This window comes from Mixophyes fleayi, chromosome 7 (genome assembly GCF_038048845.1).
Source record: "Mixophyes fleayi isolate aMixFle1 chromosome 7, aMixFle1.hap1, whole genome shotgun sequence".
Lineage (NCBI taxonomy): Eukaryota > Metazoa > Chordata > Amphibia > Anura > Limnodynastidae > Mixophyes > Mixophyes fleayi.
This window is the reverse complement of record NC_134408.1, coordinates 39,151,396-39,176,942: the sequence shown is the minus strand read 5'-3', so window position 1 is coordinate 39,176,942 and position 25,547 is coordinate 39,151,396. Positions and strand designations below refer to the sequence as shown.

At 38.6% G+C, this 25,547-nt stretch overlaps 1 protein-coding gene across 1 annotated transcript in view; it reads right to left on the bottom strand.

Annotated features, from left to right (window-relative positions):
• Positions 1-25,172, bottom strand: part of LOC142098489 (uromodulin-like) — a 36,129-nt gene extending 10,957 nt beyond the window's left edge. The window contains exons 1-13 of the mRNA XM_075181333.1: positions 25,028-25,172; positions 22,273-22,511; positions 21,984-22,106; positions 18,731-18,908; positions 18,441-18,578; positions 18,078-18,092; positions 14,984-15,790; positions 12,331-12,441; positions 9,598-9,806; positions 7,759-7,916; positions 7,380-7,625; positions 5,677-5,839; positions 4,915-4,993 (exon numbers count right to left, since the gene is read on the bottom strand). Of these exons, the coding sequence (XP_075037434.1) occupies positions 4,915-4,993; positions 5,677-5,839; positions 7,380-7,625; positions 7,759-7,916; positions 9,598-9,806; positions 12,331-12,441; positions 14,984-15,790; positions 18,078-18,092; positions 18,441-18,578; positions 18,731-18,908; positions 21,984-22,106; positions 22,273-22,511; positions 25,028-25,142 (2,581 nt within the window). The 5' untranslated portion in view covers positions 25,143-25,172. The remainder of the gene's footprint in view (positions 1-4,914; positions 4,994-5,676; positions 5,840-7,379; positions 7,626-7,758; positions 7,917-9,597; positions 9,807-12,330; positions 12,442-14,983; positions 15,791-18,077; positions 18,093-18,440; positions 18,579-18,730; positions 18,909-21,983; positions 22,107-22,272; positions 22,512-25,027) is intronic.
• Between the last annotated feature and the right edge of the window lie 375 nt (positions 25,173-25,547).

Genomic DNA, 25,547 nt, shown 5'->3' with positions numbered 1-25,547 from the left:
AAAACCTGAATTCTGATCCAAACTGTCTCTCAAATTACTGTCCCATCTCTCAGCTCCCATGCCCCTCCAAGCGCCTCAAGAGAATTGCCTTCACTCGCCTCACATGCTTCCTTTCTGCAACCAACCTATTGGATCCTCTTCAGTCAGGCTTTTATTCCACTATACAGGGACCGCGTCAACTGCGTCGACTAAGGTTGTCAATGATTTGATTACTGCTAAATCTAAAGACCATTACTCTTTTCTAATTCTCCTGGATCTCTCTGCTGCATTTGACACTGTTGACCACTCTCTCCTCATACCGATGCTACAATCTTTAGGTCTTCAAGAAACTATCCTATCCTGGTTCTCATCCTACCTATTTAATTGCTCTTTCAGTGTTAAATCATCTGAATCCACCTCCTTTCTGTTTCCTTTATCAGTTGGAGTACCACAAGGCTCAGTAAGTCCTCTGTTGTTCTCTATGTATACCACTTTTCTTGGAAAACGAATAAGCTCCTTTGCATTTCATTATCATCTCTATGCGGATGATACCCAGATTTATCTATCCTCTCCTAAACTCTCACCATCTGTGCTGGTCTGGGTTACTGACTGTCTTTCTGCCATGTCATCTTGGATGTCCTCTCGCCAACTAAAACTCAATCTCTCAAAAACAGAATTAATAATATTCCCAAGTAGAGATTCCCAAGGGTTCAGGGTGTCAGTAAGTAGTAAGTGCCATTGGAAAAGTAGGGATGGGCTATGTGTTGTACACAATGGAACATGCAGATTACAAAGTGTTGGTGTTAATGTATAATACAAAATGTCGATTACAGTGCAAGTAAAATATCACAAGAAAATCACAATAATGATATGTTGATGTATGTGCTGGTAGAAAAGTCAAGTGGTAAAGGTAAAATTTGGTAATGCCAAAGGTGCTGAATCCTGAATGTGTTCAGCTTAAAGTCTTGGTAGAAATATATTGTTGTGTAATACAAGACCATCAACAAAACTGCACCAACATACATCTCTTCATTTGTCTTACATATCTCCCAACTAGACACCTTTCTTCTGCACAAGATCTGTGTCTCTCATCCACACTCATTACATGTTCCCATTCGCGGTTACAGGCCTTTATTAGGGCTGTATCCCTCGCACAATAAAAGTTTCCTCTAGTTTTTAAACCTTCAAGCTTCTCTGAAAACTCACCATTACAACCCTATGCACAGTTAACACAAGACAACAACCCTTTGATCAACATTGCAATGTGACTGGATAATATAAACACTTTTTGCCTTTGCAATCTGGCTGGACCAATATGCAATATGTAGCACATCATGTGTTATGTAATGTATGTAAATGTATTTAAAGTACTCTTAATTTTAACAAAAGTATACCAAGCATTTAAAGGATTTAAAAATGTCACTACTGATTAATTTTGTGCCATTTATTCTTTATTAATACATTTAGTTATATGTAACCAACTGAAGGACCTTTTGAAAACCTCTAAAGTAACTCTTGGAGAAAGGGCATTTCTCTCTAGGTCAGCCTCACTTTGAGAATCCAGGCTCTAGGTAACAGATTTTGCTGGCATTATTCATAAGAATGCTGGTCTTGCCTTATAATCACAGCTCCCTCAAAGCTGCAATGGGAGAACTTCGAAGACAATAATTGCAGCGTATTTCTCAGGAGCATATAAAATATTTATATTACAAGCCATTCATGAATGGAATCCCATTCGCTTCATAACCTTGTAGACCCTATTTACACAGCTATTTCAATTTGTAACACCTAGCTACAATAAATGTTCAAAACTGATCATTATATTTAATGTAATAATATATTGACACCTGTAAAATTATTTATCAAACACTTCCACAGGCTTTGATTAAAAAAAAATAAAAAAAAAAATACTACCAGCAAGGAACCTTAATGTATTATTTTATACATGCTCTTGTGCACCTATTACTATGTACAGTATATTACTCTCCCTTTCCTTCTTCCTTGTGTTATAGAGATTTATAACTACGAGGCACAGTGATTTATTATTGTTGCCCTTGGATATGACACAGTTCAACTCTGCATGTTGTATTGCATATTGAATCCACAGATTTGCTTTGTATAGCCTTCAATGACAATGAAAATAGACCACACTAGATGGTATAAAGACATGTCTAACAGGCACAGAAACAAACCAGAGAAATAATGCAATGAATTTAGCTTGAACTGCAGCACGGGATGTGCAAACCAAAAATCAATACTGTCTGAAGGTGAGGTGGAAACTAGACTAGTGCCACCATTCAACTGTTGTGTATGAAGTTAGTTCAATGGCAGTTTAATATTGTTATACAGAAGAATATAACATTATTTAATATTATTTAGTTCCAACAATTCAAAGATAACAAAATTTAAATAAATGTTCTCCAGTTATACAAAATGTCAGTAGACAATCTTACCAACAGAGCCTGAAGGTGGAGAAGATAAATCTGGAAAATAATACATTTTTTCATGAAAAATAGCAACATTTATGAGAACAGTCAAAAGTCAGAATAAATATCTAGCAGTTTACAAAGTGCTGCTAATAATGGAAGTAGCCACAGGGAGCCGCACTCAGTGGCGGGACTACCAATTGTGCTGCAGGTGCACTGCACAAGTGCCCATGGAGATAATGGGGCCCGCTGCACGGCAGATGCAGAGGGTCGGAACTAGTGAGCTGTGAGCCCTGGTTCCCTCCCCCTCGCTTCCAGGCACCAGGACCCACAGCGCGCTAGTTCCACCTCTGACCGCACTTTAACATAAGCTAAAGTAGTTCCCCACCAAAAATAAACAGTAACAAACACTAAGGACTGCATTATTATTAGCAGCTTATCATGCTCTGCCTTGTAATAACAACACAAACTTTCCCCTCCTGTAGCAATTGCTATTCTGTTTCCTTATGTATCAGGTGTCCCCAAACCCTCTAATCTATTGTAAGCTCATGTGGACAGGGACATATTTACCTTTTGTTTGTGTCATTTGTTTTACTGTCCCCTCAGTGTACGGCGCTGCATAGTAGCCAACGTTTTATATATCAAAGATAATAATATGTACTACCTAAGAAACATATGTAGTAGAATAGTTATTTTTATTATTAAAATGGTTGTTGATGTGTAAGGTGCTACAGTGCTCAATAGCCATTAAACAGTCTAGAAAACAGAAAATAGATAAAACAGGGACATACAAGAAAGACAAAATAAGTTCAGACATTATAACAAAGAGTAAGGTGGGCCCTGCACATAAGAGAGCTTACAATCTAGACAGAAATGGGACCAGCTGAGAAAAGAGGAGCGAGTGTTGCTCAGAATGGAGAATGTGACAGTAGCGAGTGCACCAGTGTGAGCAGATGGGAGTAGGGTAGACACTAGTAATGTAGTGAGTTTTCAGACAGCATTTTAAGATTTGAAGGCTGTGCGACAGTCTGATCAGGTGTGGTAAGGAGGAACTCCATCGGTTGGTAGCAGAATGGGAGAAGTCTTGGGGGCAGGAGTGAGAATGTTTTATCAGGCAGGATGTGAAGCAAATGACAGAGGTACAGTAGATCTAAGAGGGAGAGTATTTCGAGATGAGGTTTGAAATATATAAAGGGGTGGTGTTGAGGGCTTTGTATTTGAGGGTGAATATTTTGAATTGGATTTTGTTGAATATGGCCTCTAATTTCTATACACGAAGGCAGGATTGGCTAAGAAATGGATGATTAAACTGATAAACTTCTTTCATAGCATATTAGTTCTTGAGTAGTACCTGAGGGCACATTGATAACATATTACTACTAATAAGTATATTACTGTTCCTTTCTCACTGACTGTCGAGCATGATGAAGACCAAAGAAAGGAAGAAGAGGAAGAGAAAAAAATAGATGCAAAGAATGTGTAATGAAGAGATGATACTGTGTGATAAAGGAGGGGACACAGTATGATAAAGGAGGAGGCACATTGTGATGATGAGGAGTTACAATGTAATAAAGAAGGGGGCACAGTGTGATGATGGAAGGGACAAATATGTGATGGAGGAGGGGGCACAGTGTGATCATGAGGGGTCACAATGTAATAAAGAAGGGGGCACAGTGTGATGATGGAAGGGACAAATATGTGATGGAGGAGGGGGCACAGTGTGATCATGAGGGGTCACAATGTTATAAAGAAGGGGGCACAGTGTGATCATGAGGGGTCACAATGTTATAAAGGAGGGGGCACAGTGTGATCATGAGGGGGCACAGTGTGATGAAGGAAGGGACAAACATGTGATGAAGGAAGGGGCACAGTGTGATGATGGAGGGGCAAAAAGTATGAATTCATTAGTGAGAATAATAGGAGTTTATAGGTATAGATAGAGAAATCAAGGAGTAAGGGAGGAGTAAGAGAAGCAGGATGTGAGGCAAAGGGGAGAGCAGGGAGGAAGGGAGAGAGGGGGATACATCAATGAAGATACGGGCACATAGGAACAGAGAACAGAAACAGATAAGGGAAAGATAAAGGGTAAAATGGAAGTTATAATGGAGTTATTTTTGAAAGTTTTATTATAATATTATAGAGATATGAAAACTCCTAAATCTTCAGGGGGCCTAGGCGGCCCACAGGCCCCTGCCATTCATTTTCAAAGTTAAAGTTCAGTACCAGCACTTCTGAATTTCCACTTCGACCACTGCTAGTAGGTATATAAGTGGGTATTACTGTTTATAGGTACAGTATAATAATGGCATATTTCTACTGATGGTCATATCACTAAGATATTGTGATTAATTACATTGCATATAACTGAATTATCATTTGTGCCCTCTGAACATCCACTGTCCTATAGTAAAATCATAATCTGTGTATATGACTTCATTATGACTTATTTTAAAAAGAATATCCTTTTAAGTTATTTTATTTATTTTTCTCTCATAACTTGGAAACATACCTTTACGAATTATTGGACCTAAGCTCAACTGATAGCTTTCATCAGATGCTGCACTTCTGGATCCAATTCCAGAGCATGACTGCAATAGATGGAATAATTTCATTATGATGGAAAAATGCATTCTGTTTTTAAATACCCAGATATATTTTTTACCCTAATGACCCGATTTTTCATTCATGCTACATGTTGGTTAAAAAAATTAGTAATATACTGTACCCAAGTATATTTAAATAAATTGCTTAATGTTGGACTTTCTTTGGTTGACATACTGCAAATTATAGTTTCAACTTAATTTATTTACATTGTTGTATATGGAATATGTAGTACAACATAGGAAACATTTATATTTATCAGCAATTAAATTGTCTGTGGTTCTTTTAAAGTACCTAAAGTAACTAGTACACTGATGTATGGTTACAAAATATGTATATGGATTATACTGTACAGTGCTTTGTTTTTAAAGTCTTGTATCCTTCTATGGTTACTTGGAGCTAGCCTGTTCCTCACATCTTAAATAATCAAAATTCTCAGTTATCAATACAATCTGTATTTGTATAATTTATGCTGTGTTTGAAAAAGCTGCTAGTGGTCCTCTTTCTAACTCGTGTATACAAACTTAAAGATCCATTTCATTTTCTCACATGTTTTTTCTTAATTTTGAAGTGAAATACAGATCTCAAAAAATAGGTGAATAGATTTTTTTTACTCTCCAGCCAAACCAGACACTACTGGATAAAATGAAAATGTGTAATTCGTACTTACAGGTGTGCATGATCCAGCAGTAACATCACATAGACTTATAGCGCAGTGCAGGTAGACATAGTTATATTTGCCAACAAATTTAAAAACTTGCACAGATAATCGACCTTTTCTTGAGACACCGTTTTCTAATACACTGATGGTTGAGTCTTGTTTGTTTGGGCAGCTAGAAGTGCAAATACAATCCAAAATGAAATACAATACTGGTGCTACATTATAGATACTAATATGAAGATTTACATAATTACAAGCCAAGATCTACAGGGAATAGGGTGTGTGCGAACATCAACAATTATAGTGCACAAAGTAGAGTAAAGCAAAATAAACAAACATAAAACATCACGTAAAGGTATTCTAACCTCATAAAAATACATAGAATTTATCCAATGGGGTTATGATGAAATCTGTATATAGTATTCATTATACAAGGTTTATTCACAAGTCATTCTTCTGTTTTTTTGTAACACTTTCTTTTCCTGTGTCTAATCAGAGCTCTTCCTCCCTAGCCTTTAACTCTAACTATTCTATGTTTCATATCCCTGGCTCTCAGTCATTGGAATTCACCCAGCTTGATTCTACCCTCAGCTAACCATGATAGGTGTACTTTAATACACACCCCAGCCCATTGCTCTAATACTGGTGTCAACTGCAGGGCCGTAACTATGGTGGTGAAACCTTGGCGGTCGCCCTGGGTGGAAGGCTGAGCGGAACATTGCAGCTGTCTGCTTTTTGCCATACACCTGTGCCAAAGGTCAACGCATTTTAACAGGGCCCTGCACTTAATTGCCCAATGGCACCTGTTCCTGGACGCAATGCAGACAGGCAGAATTCTTTTACATTTATTTGCATAGTAAATTTGGCCATTGTGTGGAGCGGTGTTGGAGATCACAGTACCTGTGACACAAGATGTTCAGACATTTAGAATAGAGGGCTAGCCACACCCCCACATTATGTTGGCCATGCCCATCTGGCAGTGCCAACTATCACTCTCTGACCATGTTCTCTCTCTCTCCCAGGACATTAAAATATCTAGTTATGGCTCTGGGCAACCGAATACCAGCTATCTTTAAGTGAAAGGGGGGCTGATAAAGTTGAAAATCTCGCTACCCTTATTACTTGTATTTATCACAGGATATATGGGTCAAAAAGTAACAATATTATTTATTTATGTGAAATGAAGGAGCATTTGTGGCTGGCAGCAAAGATGTATTTTAAGACCAAAATTATTTCTATGGCAATGAAAGTCTTTTAGGATGTATGAACATTTCATGCAGGGCTACCTATCACACATGCGCTTTACAACCTTACAGTAAGAACTAATCGCATGAAATATTTGGGAATAGAATATTAAATACAATTGGTGTCCTGATCGAACAAATCGAATGTGGTGGCAGAGCAGGGTCTTTCACAGAAGTGCAAAGTTACAGCAATACAATCTATCACTTCCACTTTTGCCTCACTGTTTCATGAGATGCATTCCATATTGTGTTTGTAAAGTTTGCATTACGCTATATCTATGCATCATCCCAAGAGAATCCACCTATAGTATAAACACACATCCAAGAACACTATACTCAGCGTTATGTACAGACCAAACAGCAGTAAAATATGTGTTTTTACATCTCCAAACTATAATTGTATGAAACTATAATTTGTTGCACTTTAACTATCTGTTTCATTTACAAGGATCTACTTTCTGTATTTACCTGTCTTTGATTATGTAATATTTCACAGAATCATCAGGACTTGATGTTGGCGTTGCATAGCAGTTTTTCATCACCACGGTATACCGAGAATCGTCTCCACCCTGAATAAAAACACCGATGTACAGAATAGACGCAGATGACAGCACAATTTCTGATCCTTCATATGGAGTTATGTAGCTGCTGTCTAGGTAAAGAGCCATGAGTGCCTTGAATTGTCCAGTTCCGCCAATACTGATATTTGTGGAACTATAGATAATACAAGATAATTATAAATACATACAAAATATTTTTACATAAGGTAAAACGACCTCTGATGCCTCCATTAGCTATATCAAAGGATATATGGTGTACGAGGGAGGGGATGGGGCAACTGAGTTACCTAAATAGTGGATTGACAACTGTGTTCAGACTGATCAGCATGTCGAGCGGGTATGCACAAGTCATTGTTACAGTCAGTTCCTCACTTCTCTGGATTATCCCAGTAGATTCCATTGCAATATACAGAGTGTTTTGATATATTGCATGTGTTCCATTTTTCTATATAGAAAATAAAAATATAACCATTTAGAACCTTATATAAACAGGCAATGTGCTTATTTAGCAGTATTGTGCAATTTCAATGTTAAACCATTGTACTATCTTGTTTCCCTCTGCACGGCGCTGCAGAACTCATGTGGCACCCTGTAAATAAAGGTTAATAATAATAGCAATAATTGTAGCCAAGCAGATTATAGCTATCGTTTTACCCAGCTTACAAAATGAATGCTACCACCTGATTGGTAACTATGGGTTAAGACAGGTTTGTGCGCATTGCGCCATAGTGGTATTAAGTGATCCTCATTATGAGCCTGATTCATTAAGGGACATAAACAGCGGTTTTGTGCGTATAATCCCCACAATTACTCTAGGCATGCCCAGAACCAGACCATACGCGACAGAACGCAGCAACGTTCAATGCATCTTCAAGCACAAAGGACACTTAAGTCTATGATTACAGGGAGGAAACAGGACAGGGAAGGGGAGTATGTCTGTAGTCAATGTACAGTCATGGTGAGTCAAAATCGGGCACAAGCAGCAACGTCCAATTCAAGCTCTGGGCATCTCTCGGGTACATGTTTTTCAGACATATCTCTTGCTCCAGTTACAGATCTAGTCTAAGTGCCAATTACTGGTGATGATGATGTATGCTATAACATGTGTTTGCAATCAGGAGCAAATGTAAAAAAAATATTTTATGAACAGTAGACATTCATAACATCCTAATAAATGTATTTTGTGGGGAAAAAATTATGAAAATTCGTATTTTTTTTATTTTTTAATGTTTTATCATTAATGCCTATATTATTAACAGGTGACATTAGTTGAATGTGGGTTTGTTTCTGTGCGTTCTTTTGTGAGCTTATATTCCACATAGGTATTGGACGTATCCTGCAGTGTATTGTCCAGTAGAGCAGAACAGACCTTCACCCATATTCATCACTACATGTATCTAAGCATCCGCTCTTTGTTGAATGCGGACACGCGATACTCAATTTACGTGCGTTTTTATAAAAATGCACATTGTGCTCAGTATGCGTCCCTTAATTAATCAGGCCCTATAAGTAAATATAATGAAGTATTTAAAAGTATTAAGCTCAGCAAAGAAAATTCAAACAACAATTAAAAATACAATATATAAATGACTATTATAGAATAATGATGTAATATATTTTGTGTATAGTTTTTTTTTCAAAGACTAATTATAATGCATCATTTCTACTGTGTTTGTATTTTGATGAGCAAGTGGAGAGACTAGCATGCTATTGAGACTGATTAGCATGTTAGCTACTATACTAACAGGGACAGGATTTTTCTTGTTTATATTAAGTATCTTGGTTAGTTAGCACTGGTGCATACATCATTCATTCAATGGGATAAAGTAATACATGCTTTACTATCCCCGTCTTTTCTCCGACATCCATCTTGTACAGATGCCCTTGTGCACTGCACAGCACCTCTCCATAGAGCTGAATGATTATGTGAGATTCTCTTCGGCTGCCAAAAACAGAATAGGGGCAATGAAAATGAATAATACCTGTGACCTATTGTAACTAGAACCAGAAGGAAGCCAGAACCAAAAACTTTTTTTTTAATTATCATATTCCTCTAATTGCCCTCTAGGGCATTTTCAAATATTGAGTAAAATATCATATAAATTGATTTAAATAATACTACATACACTTATTTGAAGTCCACATCGTCCTGCTTGAAGTGGTGACAATACAGAGAATGTGTTTGAGATTGGGTCTTCCTGAAATCCAAAGCAGCTGCTGTCCTGCAGAGCAATACTACTGACATTAAAGTTCAGACTTTTCAGCTGACATTTATGAAATGAAGATTTCATGTCATTGATTCCACAGGTCAGCTCAGGTGTTATGTCTGCAAGAGCTGAAACACAAAATATCTAAAAGTTAGCTACTGTGCATTCCATGGTAAGGTCTTTTAAACAGCAGTCCAGAAAATTCAGCTCATTCCCTTTCAAGTGTGAACTTGCACATTTTTGCCAACATATAACCCATGACTCATGACGTGAGAGGATATATAGGGCAAAATCTCTACAGAACACTAATATCTGCTACTGGTGGAGATTTCTCTTCTAATTACAAGTCACTAACAAATAAAAAAATCTCATGATAAAGATCCCCAAGCAGGGCTGCAAGTGTACTCCAAACTTCTCTGTATTTGCCTCTCCAATTAGTAATGTTCCTCCAACAAGACTGAACGCAGCATGACTGGAAGAGTCTTAACTTTCCACTCAGAGATATACCATTGATTAACCATCTTATTCATTACCTTAGCCCTAGGTTTAGAATCTGGGGCCTGATTCATTAAGGATCTTAAATGAAGAGGTATCTTATTTCAGTCTCCTGGACAAAACCATGTTACAATGCAAGGGGTGCAAACTAGTTTTCTGTTTTGCACATAAGTTAAATACTGACAGTTTTTTCATGTAGCACACAAATATCAACTTTACATTTCAGTGTACAAATAAGTTATCAAGTATTTGTGTGATACATGAAAAAACAGTCAGTATTTAACTTATGTGGAAAACAGAAAACTAGTTAGCACCCCTTGCATTGTAACATGAATCAGGCCCCTGGTCTGTATCTATTAATAGACCAGCCAACATACTACAAAGGTATATTAACCCAGCACGGTGGCCTAGTGGTTAGCACTTCTGCCTCACACCGCTGGGGTCATGAGTTCAATTCCCAACCATGGACTTATCTGTGTGGATTTTGTACATTCTCCCTGTGTTTTTGTGGGTTTCCTATGGGGGCTCTGGTATCCTCCCACATTCCAAAAACATACTATTAGGTTAATTGGCTGCTATCAAAATTGACCATAGTCTCTCTCTTTCTGTCTGTGTGTGTTAGGGAATTTAGACTGTAAGCTCCAATGGGGCAGGGACTGATGTGACTGAGTTCTCTGTACAGTGCTGACACACTTATATTCCTCTCCATCTCCACAACCCCTTTGAGCAACAGTGTCACCTACGCTATTTACCAGGTACTACAGGTACAAGTAGGATCAGTACCAGTGATGTCCTCTCTCATTATGTTTCCATTTTTCCTCCACCACTTGCAACTTTGCCCCTAATGCTGAGCCAAACACTTTGGAATAGGTGTGAATTTATCTCTTTTTAACCCATGCTTTTCCCACTATCTACCTCCATGACAGTTAAAGTTTTTTTGTTAACTATAAACAACAAAAATGTTGATTGCTTTGAACACTTTCAAAAGAGAGCACACCGTTATTGTTCTCCTACAGGAGATTCACTTTAGCTCTCTACATTTGTCACTGAAAGATAAGAGATATTCTCAATCTTTTTTCCACAATATATAGCAAGTGCGGTACTAAACTATAGCAAGCTCTAATTTAATTTTATATACCTCTCTGAGTTTTAGACAGTAGATAGTGGAAATTAGGCCACCCTTAGTCAGGAATAAAAGCCGTAACAATTCTAATGTAATCAGGATTTATAAGGATTATGTATGCCTCTGGAATGGTATAAATGTGTGATTTGAAGAAATTGACATAAAATGCCTCTTTGCTAGGGGTACTCTAGAGTGTAGATCAGAGAAGTCAGACAGATATCCTAAAAAGTCAAAGATGTTCAGATCATTGTCTGATGTACGAAGATGTGGTACTCTCCTTCCTGCCCAAATAAAGGTAGACTACACTAGCTATAAAACTATGAACTTCTGTGCCCTAACTGAAACAAACTATGAAGAAGTGAGATGGGAACAGAAGATGAGGATACCACTAAGCCCTGACAAGTGGGCTGTAATTCAGAAACTACTTTTTGAAATGTTTGATTTGTGTGAAAATAAAATGCATATGAACTCTACTACAAGTGGTATATGGTCTCTTCAAGGATATATGTCTTTCCCCAGTCTATTCAATGTACCTAGATGGGCACTTTTGCCCATATCTGGTGGCACTGTCCCAAAATGACAACACTCTGATCAGAGACCATTAAATAAATTAAGATTGCAGTGGGAGTAACAATCCCTCATTCACCTGAATATGTTTCTCCTCCAAAAAGTATTCAGGGTCAACAAGAATATAATCAAATTTGTACTTAATATGACAACTATTTGACATCCTGGAGGCATGAGGGAAGTGCCCCTCGCCTCATTCATTAAGAGCTCTTGGTACACATATAAAATATAATGCATCATGGGCACTGTGCGCAACTAAGCAATCTGTTAAAAAAAAAAGTGTGGATCCCACAATTTACTAATTACAATGTCATGCTAGTCTCTTAACCTTGCACTAGAGCCTTCTCAAATTACCCCCCCCCCCCCTTTCAGCTCTCTCCTTCATAGGCTATATATAACATTTTCTTAATCAGAAAGCCGTTTTACACTTCTTTCAATTATTGTCTTGCATATTCTGTTAGACATACTGTAGACTTCATATTTGTTCTTGCAGTAACATCCATAATTTCCATCTCTTAGCTTCCATTCTTCATCTGCTTCACATGATAATGAATCATTTGTTGCTGCCGTGGTTGGATCTAACAGAATTAGGGCAGAAAAAAAATACACTGTATACAGATAGTATTCAAAACAGAAAATAATAAAACTGGGAATAAAATGGCTAGAGTCAGAAAGTTAAATATAAGGATAATTTTAGATTTTTTTGAATCTATCAGTACATTGAATACATCATATATATGCAATTGTGGAGAAAAGTTGTTGTAACCCATAGCAGCACAAATATTCCCAGATGTGAACCTGCTATGTTGCTTGCGGTTGGCGCTGGCTAAGTCTGATATTCACGAGGGATCCACGCAATGGAGTGTTGGGGGTAAATGTATCAAGCTATGAATTTTTTGGCAGGTGAAGATGTTGCCTATAGCAACCAATCAGATTCTAGCTATCATTTTGTAGGATCTACTAAATAAATTATAGCTAGAATCTGATTGGTTGCTATAGTCAACATCTCCACTTCTCAAATCCGCCGAAAACTCTCAACTTGATACATTTACCCCTTGCACTTTTCTGTGTGGAATCTACAGGCTCTGGACCCCAAATCTTACCTAACTAAGCAACAGCTGTCTATATACAGAAGGTATATAGGTCGGTCCAGAAATGGTTCAGAGATGGTAGAACAGGTTAGGGTCAGGGTAACAAGCAGGTACAAGATTAATCCAAGTCAGTATGAGTAATTCAGTCATAATAATGTTCAAGCACAACAAACAATAACGCAACCTGTTACTTGGGCACCAGTCAATAGACTGAGCTAGTTTTAATGGAAAAGTACTTGCCAAACAGGCACAGAGCCTGAATCAGTAGGAACACAAGGACAGGTGTGTTACAAGGTTATTTATTTTTTTCTAGAAAATATCTGATAGGTTGCTATGGTTTAAAGAACATTTGTTCCCAGTTACCTGTGCTCCTATGGCTAGGACCCCCACCAAAATCCGTAGGACAAGAAGGGAATTTACTTAAAATTTACTACGCACTGATGAATACAAAAATGTCTGGGGCTTATGTAATACTATGGTGTAAATAACAAAGCTGCACCTTGATCAATAGCAACCAATCAGAAATAATCAACTGTAGTCAGATCATCCAAAGCAAAAATGTGATTGGTTGCTATGGGTTACAATATATGCGTTTTACTTGCTGTATTGAATACCTTATAATTGTCCTCAGAAGCACAGCACTTACATAATGTTAGTTCATGCAAAATAAGTCTAAGCAGCTTATCAAACTGGAATTGTAGTAGTGAGAACAGAAAGATTACCTATGCCGTTGCTGTTTAAGAACAAACAGTGACAAAATATTCACAAGAGTTTAATCATTCAAAGGAGAACTCCAGGCAGCAACATACAGTGATATATAATAAAACATCTTATCCCTTTTTGTTCCTGATACCGCTTTTATTTCTTTGTCCTGGGTTTATGACTGGGTAAGAAAAAATGTTATACCCACCAGTCGGAAAACTAGGTAATTTGAGCACTTTTTTATTTTCTATTTATTTAATTAAATGACACAAAGCACTTATGCAATAGCCCCTTTTTTATGTTTTTTGGTTTTGTGTGCGAGTCTCATGTTGAGGATGGAGTGGAACGTGGCCTTTCCGTTTAGGGAAGGGTCCAATGACCCAAACCCCCTGCACTATCACTGCACAGCTCATGGTGGTTGGAGCACGCATCTTGGGCTTCAAAAGAAAAAAAAAAGTGGACATAATGGCATAACTATTGTGGGTGCTGGAAGGTCAGCGCCCTACAAGGCCCGAAGGTAAGGTGACTTCTGAGGCCACCGTTAAACCCTTTCACCCCGCTCCCTGCTGATGACCCCACCTCTGCTCTTTTAAAGCTTCTTTTGTTAAAGCTCAGCACAATCAAGTAAACTAAAAATAAATCAGCATTTTTGCTATATTTATGTATCAGATGTTATATTTGGGTGGAGTTCTGAAAGCCTATCATCCTGCATGTATCCAAGTATTTGGAAGTTATTGAATCAAACTTTGCAGACATATCCATATTAATTGGTAACTATAGCCTTTAATGTTATATTGATCCACACTGATCACCTCATCCCATGCCAGAATTCAAGACTTTTCCTGTGCTGCCCCCCTCCACTGGAATGACCTCCCACGCTCCATCCATCTGTCCCCTAATCTGAGCACATTCAAATGGGCTCTCAAAACCCATCTCTTCCTCAAAGCCTACCAGCTATCCACCTAACCTTCTCCAGCCTTTTTCTCCTAAACTCCATCTGAACCTCTCCACTGTCTCCCCTCATGCCTGCTGTCTTCTTCCCCTCTCTTTAGTATGTAAGCTCCTACGAGCAGGGCCCTCTTCCCTTCTGTTTCAATTAAATTTCTTCTTCTCCAACGTCACTGTACTTGCTGTGCTTGAAGCTTTTGGAGTATTGGTTTTACTTGTTTTGCTCTGTCTTATCCTATACTGTTTTGGTCTACTGTTTCTTTTTGTATTTGTACGGTGCTGCAGAAACCTTGTGGTACCATATAAATAAAGATTATTAATAATAATAATAATAATAATAATAATAATAATAATAATAATTGGAAAATACTTTACTTACCTGTACAATAAGTTAAAGAGCAAACTGAACCTGGTGTTCCAATTAAATTATATACATGATATCCACCAGGACAAGCTTTAACCTGGATAGTTGATGACCAGAGGCAACAGCTGCCAGCCCAGCTGGCACAAGCAGTACGATTTACTATATCATCACTAAGCTTTGGATGTGATCCGACCAACCATACTGGGGCATGCGTACCACAACGGAGCTCTGGTACACAGGTTTCTGGCATGCGAACACCTCCACTGCCAATAAAGCGATACCATCCGTTCTTGTAATAGTCACAATTTATAAAATATCCATTATGAACATAGGATGTACTTCTCCAGGGTTCATCGATAACAGTGTAGTTTGAACATGGATCAGAACACTTGTAGGACCCAATTGTTTTCAAACAGTCCACACCTAGCCCACATGCACCTCGTGTACATTCATTAACTTCACAATGGAACCCATCACCAAAATAGTCATAGGGACAGACACAAGAATAAGAGCCATCATAATTAATACATGTTGCTGATGCATGGCACCTGTTCAGGTCAGCACTTGAGCACTCATCAATATCAACACAGATATTTCCTGAATTTCTAGAGTAACCACTTGAACAGTCACAAGCATAAGATCCAAAAGTATTTTTGCAATTGCCCACAAAAGAGCAGTTATTTGACCAAGAATAGGCACATTCATCAATATCAGAGCAGGTGAAGCCATCGCCAATGAATCCGTCTTTGCAGGAGCATTGCACCAAACCAAAATAATTTTCACATGTAGCATTTGGGTGACATTCGGAACAATGATCTGCAGCTGGAGGGAAAAAATTAAGCATACAAATTAAGTTGGAAAATAAATAATCTATCAGCACAGATCCCTGAAAATATATAAATGGCTCAATGAATTAAACTGTCCTCCTCCTTCAGCAAACAACAGTACAATGTTTTATGATTTTTATTTTACTTTTTCATTTAACATTTTATTAGCTTTTCGTGATTACCAGAACTGATAGATCAAAATTAAAACTGGATCTAATGATAACTGACAACCCTGTTACTGTTAGATCCATTCCTTATGTTCTTACTTGTGTTGCCTTGCAAGAGATATCTGAATTAGTTCTCCCATTATGGATATATTTGGGCTTTCCTCCTCTTAGCAGCTGACAGGCTGGTTCCTGGCTATGATACCAGACTTCCAGGATGTTACCAACAACCAGAGAAGTCTAGAAATTGCAGTGCATGCTGCAACACCCAAGGTAAAATTGGCAAAATGCTCCCCCAATCTGCATGTAAGTACATTTGATCTTTCCCATCATTACTATTAACACATCATAATCAGTGGTGCTCCCTCACATCGACCCAACATTATTTGGAAATGTACCTAGTTTAAAATACAGGCTTCATTTGTTCTTTGACGACTAGAGACACTTTTCTGGTGGACAGTATATAATATAGAGCTTAGATCCAGTGGACCAATATAAAGAATGAGCCCAGTCCCTGGTTGCCCACTGTAAAATAAAAAGGCCAATCACTGGTGGCTCAATGTACTGTATAATAGAGCACAGAATCTGATGGCCAGCTGAAAAATAAACAACCCAGTCATTGGTACTGACAAAACTCTGTCACAGTGATTGTTAACCATAGTTGCCAACTGTTCCAAAATCTGCAGAAGATTCCCAAAAACGAGGGGACTCACAGACTCCTGAGCGAGCAGGCAATTCTACTTTGCTTACCTGCCTGTTGGATGGACAAGGTGAACACTGAGAGGCATGATCACAAAGCTAGTGCCACAATACACCTTGCCCACCAACTTGATGTTGCAAATTGCATCTTCTAATTATGGCCACCTCTTACTTTTATACCTCCACTCTCCAAAGGGAGATAGGAAAAGTAAGGAAGTAGGTTTTATGCCAATGCAAGTGAATGAAGGTTAGCTTAGGTTTAAAAATATATATAGTGTTAATTACAACATTTAGAGCTGGCTCACCTAACCCAGAAGCAGGAAACCTGTAGCTCTCCAGCTACAGTAGAATGCAACTCCTGAATACTAAATACCACTGAGCACGGTGGATCAGTGGTTAGCACTTCTGCCTTACAGCACTGGGATCATGAGTTTAATTTCCGACCATGGCCTTATCTGTGAGGAGTTTGTATGTTCTCTCCGTATTTGCGTGGGTTTCCTCTGGGTGCTCCGATTTCCTCCCACACTCCAAAAAAATACATACTGGTAGGTTAATTGGCTGCTATTAAATTAACCTTAGTCTCTCTCGGTCAGTGTCTGTGTGTGTTAGGGAATTTAGACTGTAAGCCCCAATGGGACAGGGACTGATGTGAGTGAGTTCTCTGTACAGCGCTGCGGAATTAGTGGCGCTATATAAATAAATGATGATGATGATACCCTGTTGGCGGCCGAGTGTAGGGGAATTATAGTCCCGCTTCAGTCAGATAGCCAATGGATACCAAATGCTGGCAATATAGGTTGATCATGCTTTTCTGGCCAAGCACTGAATGAAAGGGTCAGTGTTGAGTTTGGGCACACATGCAAGTGAGACCTGGTCATTGTGTGTACAGACCTTGAACACTCTAGAACCTATAAGTGTGGTTAGAAAATTCCTGCACACACACTACAAGCCATCATCCTTTGACTGCAATTACCAGTATGAGGGCTAGTTTTAGGACCATATGCACTGTGATATCAAGCTAGCTACTCAACATTGCAGCTAATATTGCAGTGTGACCAGCTTCAGTCTGATGTAAATTGTGTAATGCATTCTGTAATAGAGGACATGTTATAATATAGTCTGTACTTTATCCCAGTCATTTAAGCATTTTGAAAAAGTCATCCAGTATTTGTATATTTGTGTGACTTTATCTTCAACCAAAACAGTTACTGTACATGAATGAACTATATAACATGTATAAATCCAAATAAAGTACATTTTCAAAATAGGCCACTATTTACAAAATGCTTGTACGTTTAATTTTAACGAATATCTAATCTTCAGAAAGTGTATACCGTTAGAAAAGTAAAGTAAATAAAAACTCAGCTATGTGAGAATGCGCAACGGTAAATTAATATAATAAAGTAATTTTATACTTACATGAAATATTTACAGCTGAAAGAGAAATAAGAAAATAAAATTATTTGTCTGATACTTAAATAAGTGCACCATTCTGAAAGTGAAGACAGTTGTTTCTGAAAATATATAAATGTCTAGGTATGGAAATCCAATAAAATAATACGTAGATATAGAAACAAGCTCAAATTTTTTGCCAGCCAAACATACTAAATTTTGCAATGGAATGAGGCAAATGATAGTGGTCGTAAGGGGAAATTTAGAATTAGCAGTATGGACATTTAGAAGTGGAATATGTAAAATATAACTAAATGGAATTTGATAATTTTATAATGAATGTGTTAGGAGAAGTGCCGGTATGACATATAACTAATTATGGTATGTTACCTGTTAACCCTTCCACTCGTACAGAATATTGACTTCCTGCATATATACTTATAGTCCATGTTCCATGCACAGGTTTGTTCAATAGGTACATAGAGCCCCAAAGCTCTGAAACTATCTTTTTTATTTCAAGGGAAATATCTGCAAGCAAAATAAACATGTATAAACATATACATAGAGAGAACGATTATCCATTGTATACAAGCAACTCATAGGGCCAAACAGCATTTTAATGAGGTCCATGAACAGGTGAAGCTACCTGGAAAGAGAATAAGAGGAATCCTGTTACTTACAGTCAGGCCCAATAACTTCTATGGAATAAATCACACCATCAGTTGTTATAATTAGCGCAGTGAAATTATCTGCAACGGAGAAGCTCCCAGAATTGCTGCCTGCAGAATACTCCCCAGAGAACAGCTGTGTTGAACTATTAGCTGGTCTTGAAAGTGTGAAGTCTAAGTAATTAAATACCTGCAACAAATGAAGCTCATTATTGGATGAAGCACAAGATTAATAACTCTATAACATCGGCAAAATAAGGTGACATCCAGACAAAAACCAGTTTACCATAAAGGATGTAATCGACCCAAGTTATGTGTTGTCTGAGCTACAGATGAGGCAGAGTGTTTTGTAGCATGGCTCGCAATGGGAATTTAAATGGGCCCAGGAAAATATACCGAATGTGGCTTCATGTGGTAGGTGTGGCCAATTCGCCAGTAGGTGGAGGAAATAAAAACTGCAGGAGGTGGGAGTAACCACACACACACAAACTACAGCAACATCCCACCAACTTTCCAGATTACACCAATCAACTATGCCAGAACCACACTACACCTATACCCCCAACCTACACACTACAGCAATAAAGCCACACAAACTACAGCATACCACCACCCCCCACAACACTACGGGGAAATATGGGGGTCAGGTGTGGGGAGAGCGTGATTATGCAATTGCTTCATCATGGCTCTGTCTCTCAGCACATGGCCATGGTGACATGGCCACATGGCGCTATCTAGGCCCTATCCCATCCACTTCATAAGGGAAGTGGTCAGGATCCTGGAGGGTGCACTGCTTTCCCAGGAGCCTGAGAGCAATATCAGAAATTTGGGAGCCTCCTGGACATTCCAGGAGAACAGGTAAGTATGAGCATGAGCAATGTACTGTCAATCTTACACCATAGCCTGCTGTGGAATACACCCAGCAAGACTAAGACGTATATTTACTAAACTGCCGGTTTGAAAAAGGGGAGATGTTGCCTATAGCAACCAATCAGATTCTAGCTATCATTTATTTAGTACATTCTACAAAATGATAGCTAGAATCTGATTGGTTGCTATAGCCAACATCACTTTTTCAAATCCGCAGTTTAGTAAATATACCCCTAAGTATAGTAATAAGACCGTCACCTACCATCAGCTGCATAGCAAGGAGAAGAGCAGGCTTATCATTAGGGTTACTTAATCTGCATTTTTACCGGATTCTTATTCTATTTATTTAAACACTCTGTAATTTATTTAACAACTCTTTCCTGCAATGGAAAAGCCTACACTCTGCTGTAGGTACAAATATTCTGCAGAGCTAGAAATGGCCATACAATGCCTATAAAAAATTCATCATTCCCTGTCAAAATCATTACCTTTTGTGACATTACTAGGCGCTGGTTGGGCTGGGAGGCAGGAGGCATCTGCTCCCCGTGCCGGTCCCATAGTAGGCTACCTAGCGCTAGGTCACAGGGCTACCTACATTTTTTTTTACTTTAAAATGTTCCTAATATGCTGCTGAGCCAAGTCTCACCCCATCCCAAGACTAAAATTTGCCAGCCAGCCCCTGCACATTACACCATTGAAATTGAATAGTGCATGGTAAGGTAAAGAATTCACACTGGTTGGCAATGTGCTTTCATAAGGTCTCTGGGATAAAGTTGTAGAAAGACACAAGCTTGGAGACAGATATAAAAATATTTCAAAGGCTTTTACTCTACCTCTGAGTACCGTTCAAAGCATTAAGAAGTGAAAAGCATATGGCACATCCAACACATTTCCTTGATTGGACCAACCCTCCAAACTAGATGACAGATCAGGAGGATATTGATCAGGGAAGCTACTAAGAGGCCAATGGCAACTTTGAAGGACTTACAAGTCTTTATGGCTGAGACTGGTCGGCCTGTGCATGTGACAACTATTTCACAAGCTTTACACAAAGCTGCCCTGTATGGCAGAGTGGCAAGAAAAGAAGCCTCTACTAAAAAAGGGACACACTCAGTCTCTTTTGTGCTTTTCATAAAAACACTTGGAAGAATCTGATGCCATGTAGCAATAGGTTGTATGGTCAGATAAGACCAAGATAGAACTTTTTGAACTGAAATTCAAGCACTATGTAGGGTGCAAACCAAACACAGCACACCACCCAAAACACTTCATACATACTTTGAAGCATGGTGGGGGCAACATTATATTGTGGGGGTGTTTCCCCTCAGCAGGGACTGAGTGATTGGAAGGGAATATGGATGCTGCCAAGTACACCCAAATTATTTAGGAAAACCTGTGGCCATCTGCCAAACAGCTGTAGATGTGCAGGTGGTTCACATTCAAGCACTACAACAACACTAAACATACCACCAAGAAAACAAAGCAATGGCTTAAGAATAGGAAGGTGAATGTCCTTGACTGGTCAAGTCAGAGCCCTGAAATAAAATACAAAGTCTGTGGATGAACGTGAAAAGAGCAGTCCATCGGCGCTCACCAGAAAATTTTACTGAACTTGAACAATTCTGCAAGGAAGAATGGGCAAATATTCCCCAATCTAGGTACACAGCAATGGTACAGACCCTATTCAAACAGACTGATTGCTGTAATTCCAGCAAAAGGTGGCTCTACAAACTATTACATCAGTATTAAATCAGGGTACTTATTACTTGCCTGGGCTATAGCTACTTCAAGTTGTTTCCCTCCAACAGGGGAAGCTTTTTACAGGGCCGTTACTAGGGCTGTTCGACAGGGGCGACCGCCCACGGCGCAACCCTGAAGGGGGGCGCAATTTAGGAATATTTTAGGTTCATTTGGTTAAAATTGAGGGCTAGGGGGGGCGGCATTTGTCTTCCTCGCCCCAAGCGCTAGAATTCTAAGTTACAGCTCTGGCTTTTTACATATTTATGACAGTAAAAATAGGGCCGATCCGTGCAGCACTTGTACTAAGGAAGTAAATGAATGTCGGGATAGGCCCTACCTGAGCTCTTTTATGCATCACACCCCCCGCTGGATGAAAAATAGATAAATAATGTATTAAATAAAGATTGGGTGGTCCAATTAGGCCACCGGCCTATTGGGGGAAGTCCCGATAAGTCTATGGCCAATCCACGTCTGATGACACAATGCTAGTAGAATTTCTTCAAGTTTAATTATTTTTGCCTATTGGCAGTTGGTACACTTGGCACACATATGTCAGACTATGATACCATATATTACCCTGTAATGTAAAAAATAATTTTGCATTTGTAGTCATTATTATTATTATTATTTTGGAGAAAACAAGATTGTTAATTACTTTATTCAGGTCTGAAAGGGCAACTTGAAACACATGTCCAAAACTGAGAGCTGCAATATCGCGATAAACAAGAAAATCTGGATTATAAATGCTTCCGCAGAGTCCGGTGATAAGGAAGAAAACCTGGACGAAGAAAATAAAACAGTCAACTTTTTGTTCAGATTTACAGCAGCACTTGTATATTCTTTATATTTGTAGCATTGTTTCTGATACACAAACATAATATAACCATAAAGGAGAATCTGCTTTTAAGGACATAAAGAAATATTTAGGATCTACAAATACATACCTGTGACTGGGTTGTGCTAATTAGTGAATTGATATTGTTTATCAAGGTTGTATTCCAGTAATCCAAAGCTGATGCGTCTGTTAATACCAAGATAAAAGACTTGGGTGGAGAGTTCTCCAAGGCTAGTTCCAGTCCTCCCATAGCCAGCTCTGGACAATCACCGCCTCCAGAGGCTATCAGACTGTTGAAGAAATGACCAAACTCTGTCTTTGATTCTGTAACCCTAATGGGCCCCACAGCTGTGAAATTAATGTTTAAACAGTGTTTAGTATAGTATATATTATAGGCACTGTACTGATTTACATTTTTGGGGCTGGGTGGAGACATATTTAATATTTAGCTAATACATATATTTTAGATCTGCTCAAAATTGGAGCATATTTGTCCTCCGCCATTGCAGATTGTAAAAGGTTGCATTAATATCATTCTTCACATAAAATCTCAAAATTTTGGCCCTCATTCCACCTCCGAATGTGCAAAAGGCTGTCCATAGCTAAATATGGATTAAGGAGTAGAAATAAACCATTGCTTCCTCTATAATTCCTCTTCAAACAAAGACCACTTGGGGGTAAATGTATGAATCTCCGGATTCTTCATCTCCGGCGTGTTCAGCCTCTTCAGCGCTTAAATTTAAAGCGGCGCTGCATTGTAAAGGGAAGTTTCCCTTTACAATGCAGAGCCGCTTTAAATTTAAGCGCTGAAGAGGCTGAACACGCCGGAGATGAAGAATCCGGAGATTCATACATTTACCCCTTGGTCTTTAACATTGATTTTTCTTTTCAGATAACATACATTGGTTTGTAGCAACTATAATCAATGCGCTATGTAGAGATTGAAAGGGAAAAAGAGGTGGTTTGCTCTTCCTTGCAAGTATGTATAGTGAAAGGGGCTGACTGGGGGACCAAAAATGCAAACGGAGGTCCCAACCCTTAGATGATAGAGATATAGAAAATTAATTCTCCTTATCATTCTGTGCGCCAGGGGGACCCCTACTTTTTTCTATATCACTATGTAGAGATTGTCTATTTAATATCCAAGACAACAATAATATACAACTCAGCAGGGATAATATGATGCCTTGGTCTCTTTTCATTTTAGGCTTTTGTGGGTGAGCAACATACAGGTGTCCCTACACATGCAAGTTTAATAACTGCACAGTTTGCAATGTGTTGATACAGCTGGTGTACCGGTATATAGTCCCTGACAGCAACGTCTAGTCCTGTTTATATATATTGTGAGCAATCTCCCTTAATACCAGTGTTCCAATCTGTGTATCTCTCCAGCTGAATAATTGTGTCCTGCTCCCCATTTGTGTTACTATCACATCATCCACTACTCTGTTCTGAGTAATCTGCCAGTGACATCTCACTTATCTGGTCTGTGTTGTTCATGAATAAAGGATTGCATTGTACATTTCCTTAGTCTCTATCGAGTCATTGACTGAGCATGAGCAGCACCTCAGTAGACCAGACTAAAGCTCACACAACAGTTGGATTCACTCTCCATCACACGAACAGGTGAGAAGCTTAAGTGAACAACACTTAGATATGAACAGGAATCTCTCAGCTCAACACACCCTTCAAGGAGGCACAGACGCCACAATGGGCATTCACTAATTCCTGTCTCTATTTATTTTAATCAGGAGAATTTCAGGAGTCATAAGAAACTGCAGTAGGTCTCCACTTTTTCCAGCACTTACAGTTCTAACCAGTGGTAAAAGTGATTACAGTGGTATGCAATACCGCCATTTCTCCTACTGCCTTCATTGTAAAACTTTCACATTTCGCTCACTTTCATTCCCATTATTTTTTTCTTACAGCCACTTCTAAATTTTCACTTCAATCACTGATTCTATTTGTATCTAATAGTACGTGGCAAGAGAGATACCATTAGATCCACTATTAAGGCCTGAACATCCACACTGTCAGTCAAGTGGTTAGGGTTTGACTGTAAATAGCTTTGTAACATAATAATAATAATAATAATAATAATAATAATAATAATAATTTTATTATTATTATTATTAATTTTTATTTATAGGGCGCCACTAGGTATCTGTAGCGCCGTACAGGGACAAACAAAATTACAATACAAAGGTGAGACAGCACAATACAGTAAACAAAACGCACAGTAACTCAGTGAGCTCAAAGCACAGCTAGAGGGGCGGGGGAGGGGAGAGGGGAAGGTCCCGCATACGGCGGAGCCCAAGAGGGCGGCCACGGATGGCAGGGAAACCCCCAGAGTGGAGAGGAGGGAGCAAGAGGGAACGGGGAGAAGAAGGTTCTAGAGGAGGAGGGCAAGGTAGCTGGAGAGCAGAGTTAAAGTGGTGAAGACAGGGGGAGAGATGACCCTGCTCAAAGGAGCGTACAATCTAAGGATAATAATAATAATAATAATAATAATAATAATAACATACCCTCTCACAGATTATAAAGATATTAGTAGTCAGAAGTCAATTTTGTAATCAATTAAAGAGCACCTGTCCTCTACCCACAGTGGAGGTAGTCATATTTCTGGGCTGAACCAATACTGATAAGAATGAAGTCTACCACTCCATTAAGAATCAGTGCCTCATGAATATTGACATCACTAGTCACAACTTATAATGATAAAATGTACTCCTATACTACTACACTGTTGACATTACTCGGCATTATGATCAAAAAACTAATATGCTTTGACATTGACTGAGTAACACAGATAACACACAGTGGTAATACAAAGAAAGTTTCAGTTCTGGTAACATAAGTCATACTTGGATCATTAAACTCCACCATGGTATATTGGCGAACACCACATGGAAATCTGGCAGTTACGCGGTCCAGTAGCCAGGAATTCACAAGTTTTAACTGTAGAAAATCATCGTACATTGAGCCTGTTGTATCCACCACATAAGTCAGGGATGAGGCTTCTACAGGAGACAAGAAAATGGGCTAAAACAATATATGGACACTTACTAACACAACACCAGTCATTAAATGTTATTTATATGCATGTAACGTAGCTATAAAGTATTAACTCCTTTGGCATTTCGACATTTTATTTTTTTGCATCATAAAATCAAAATGGAAGTATTCTGGAATTCTTACCAATAATCAAAACAAAACACATTGTAACGCAAAAATAACTCTGACGGTTTTTCTTAATTGATTATATTGATTAAGCTAATGCAGCAATTCAAAGCATCTCAAGTAGTAGGGTCATAGTTAAAACATACACACATATATTATACAATAGAGTACAGTTTTTGCTGGCAATGTGATATTTACGAAGTG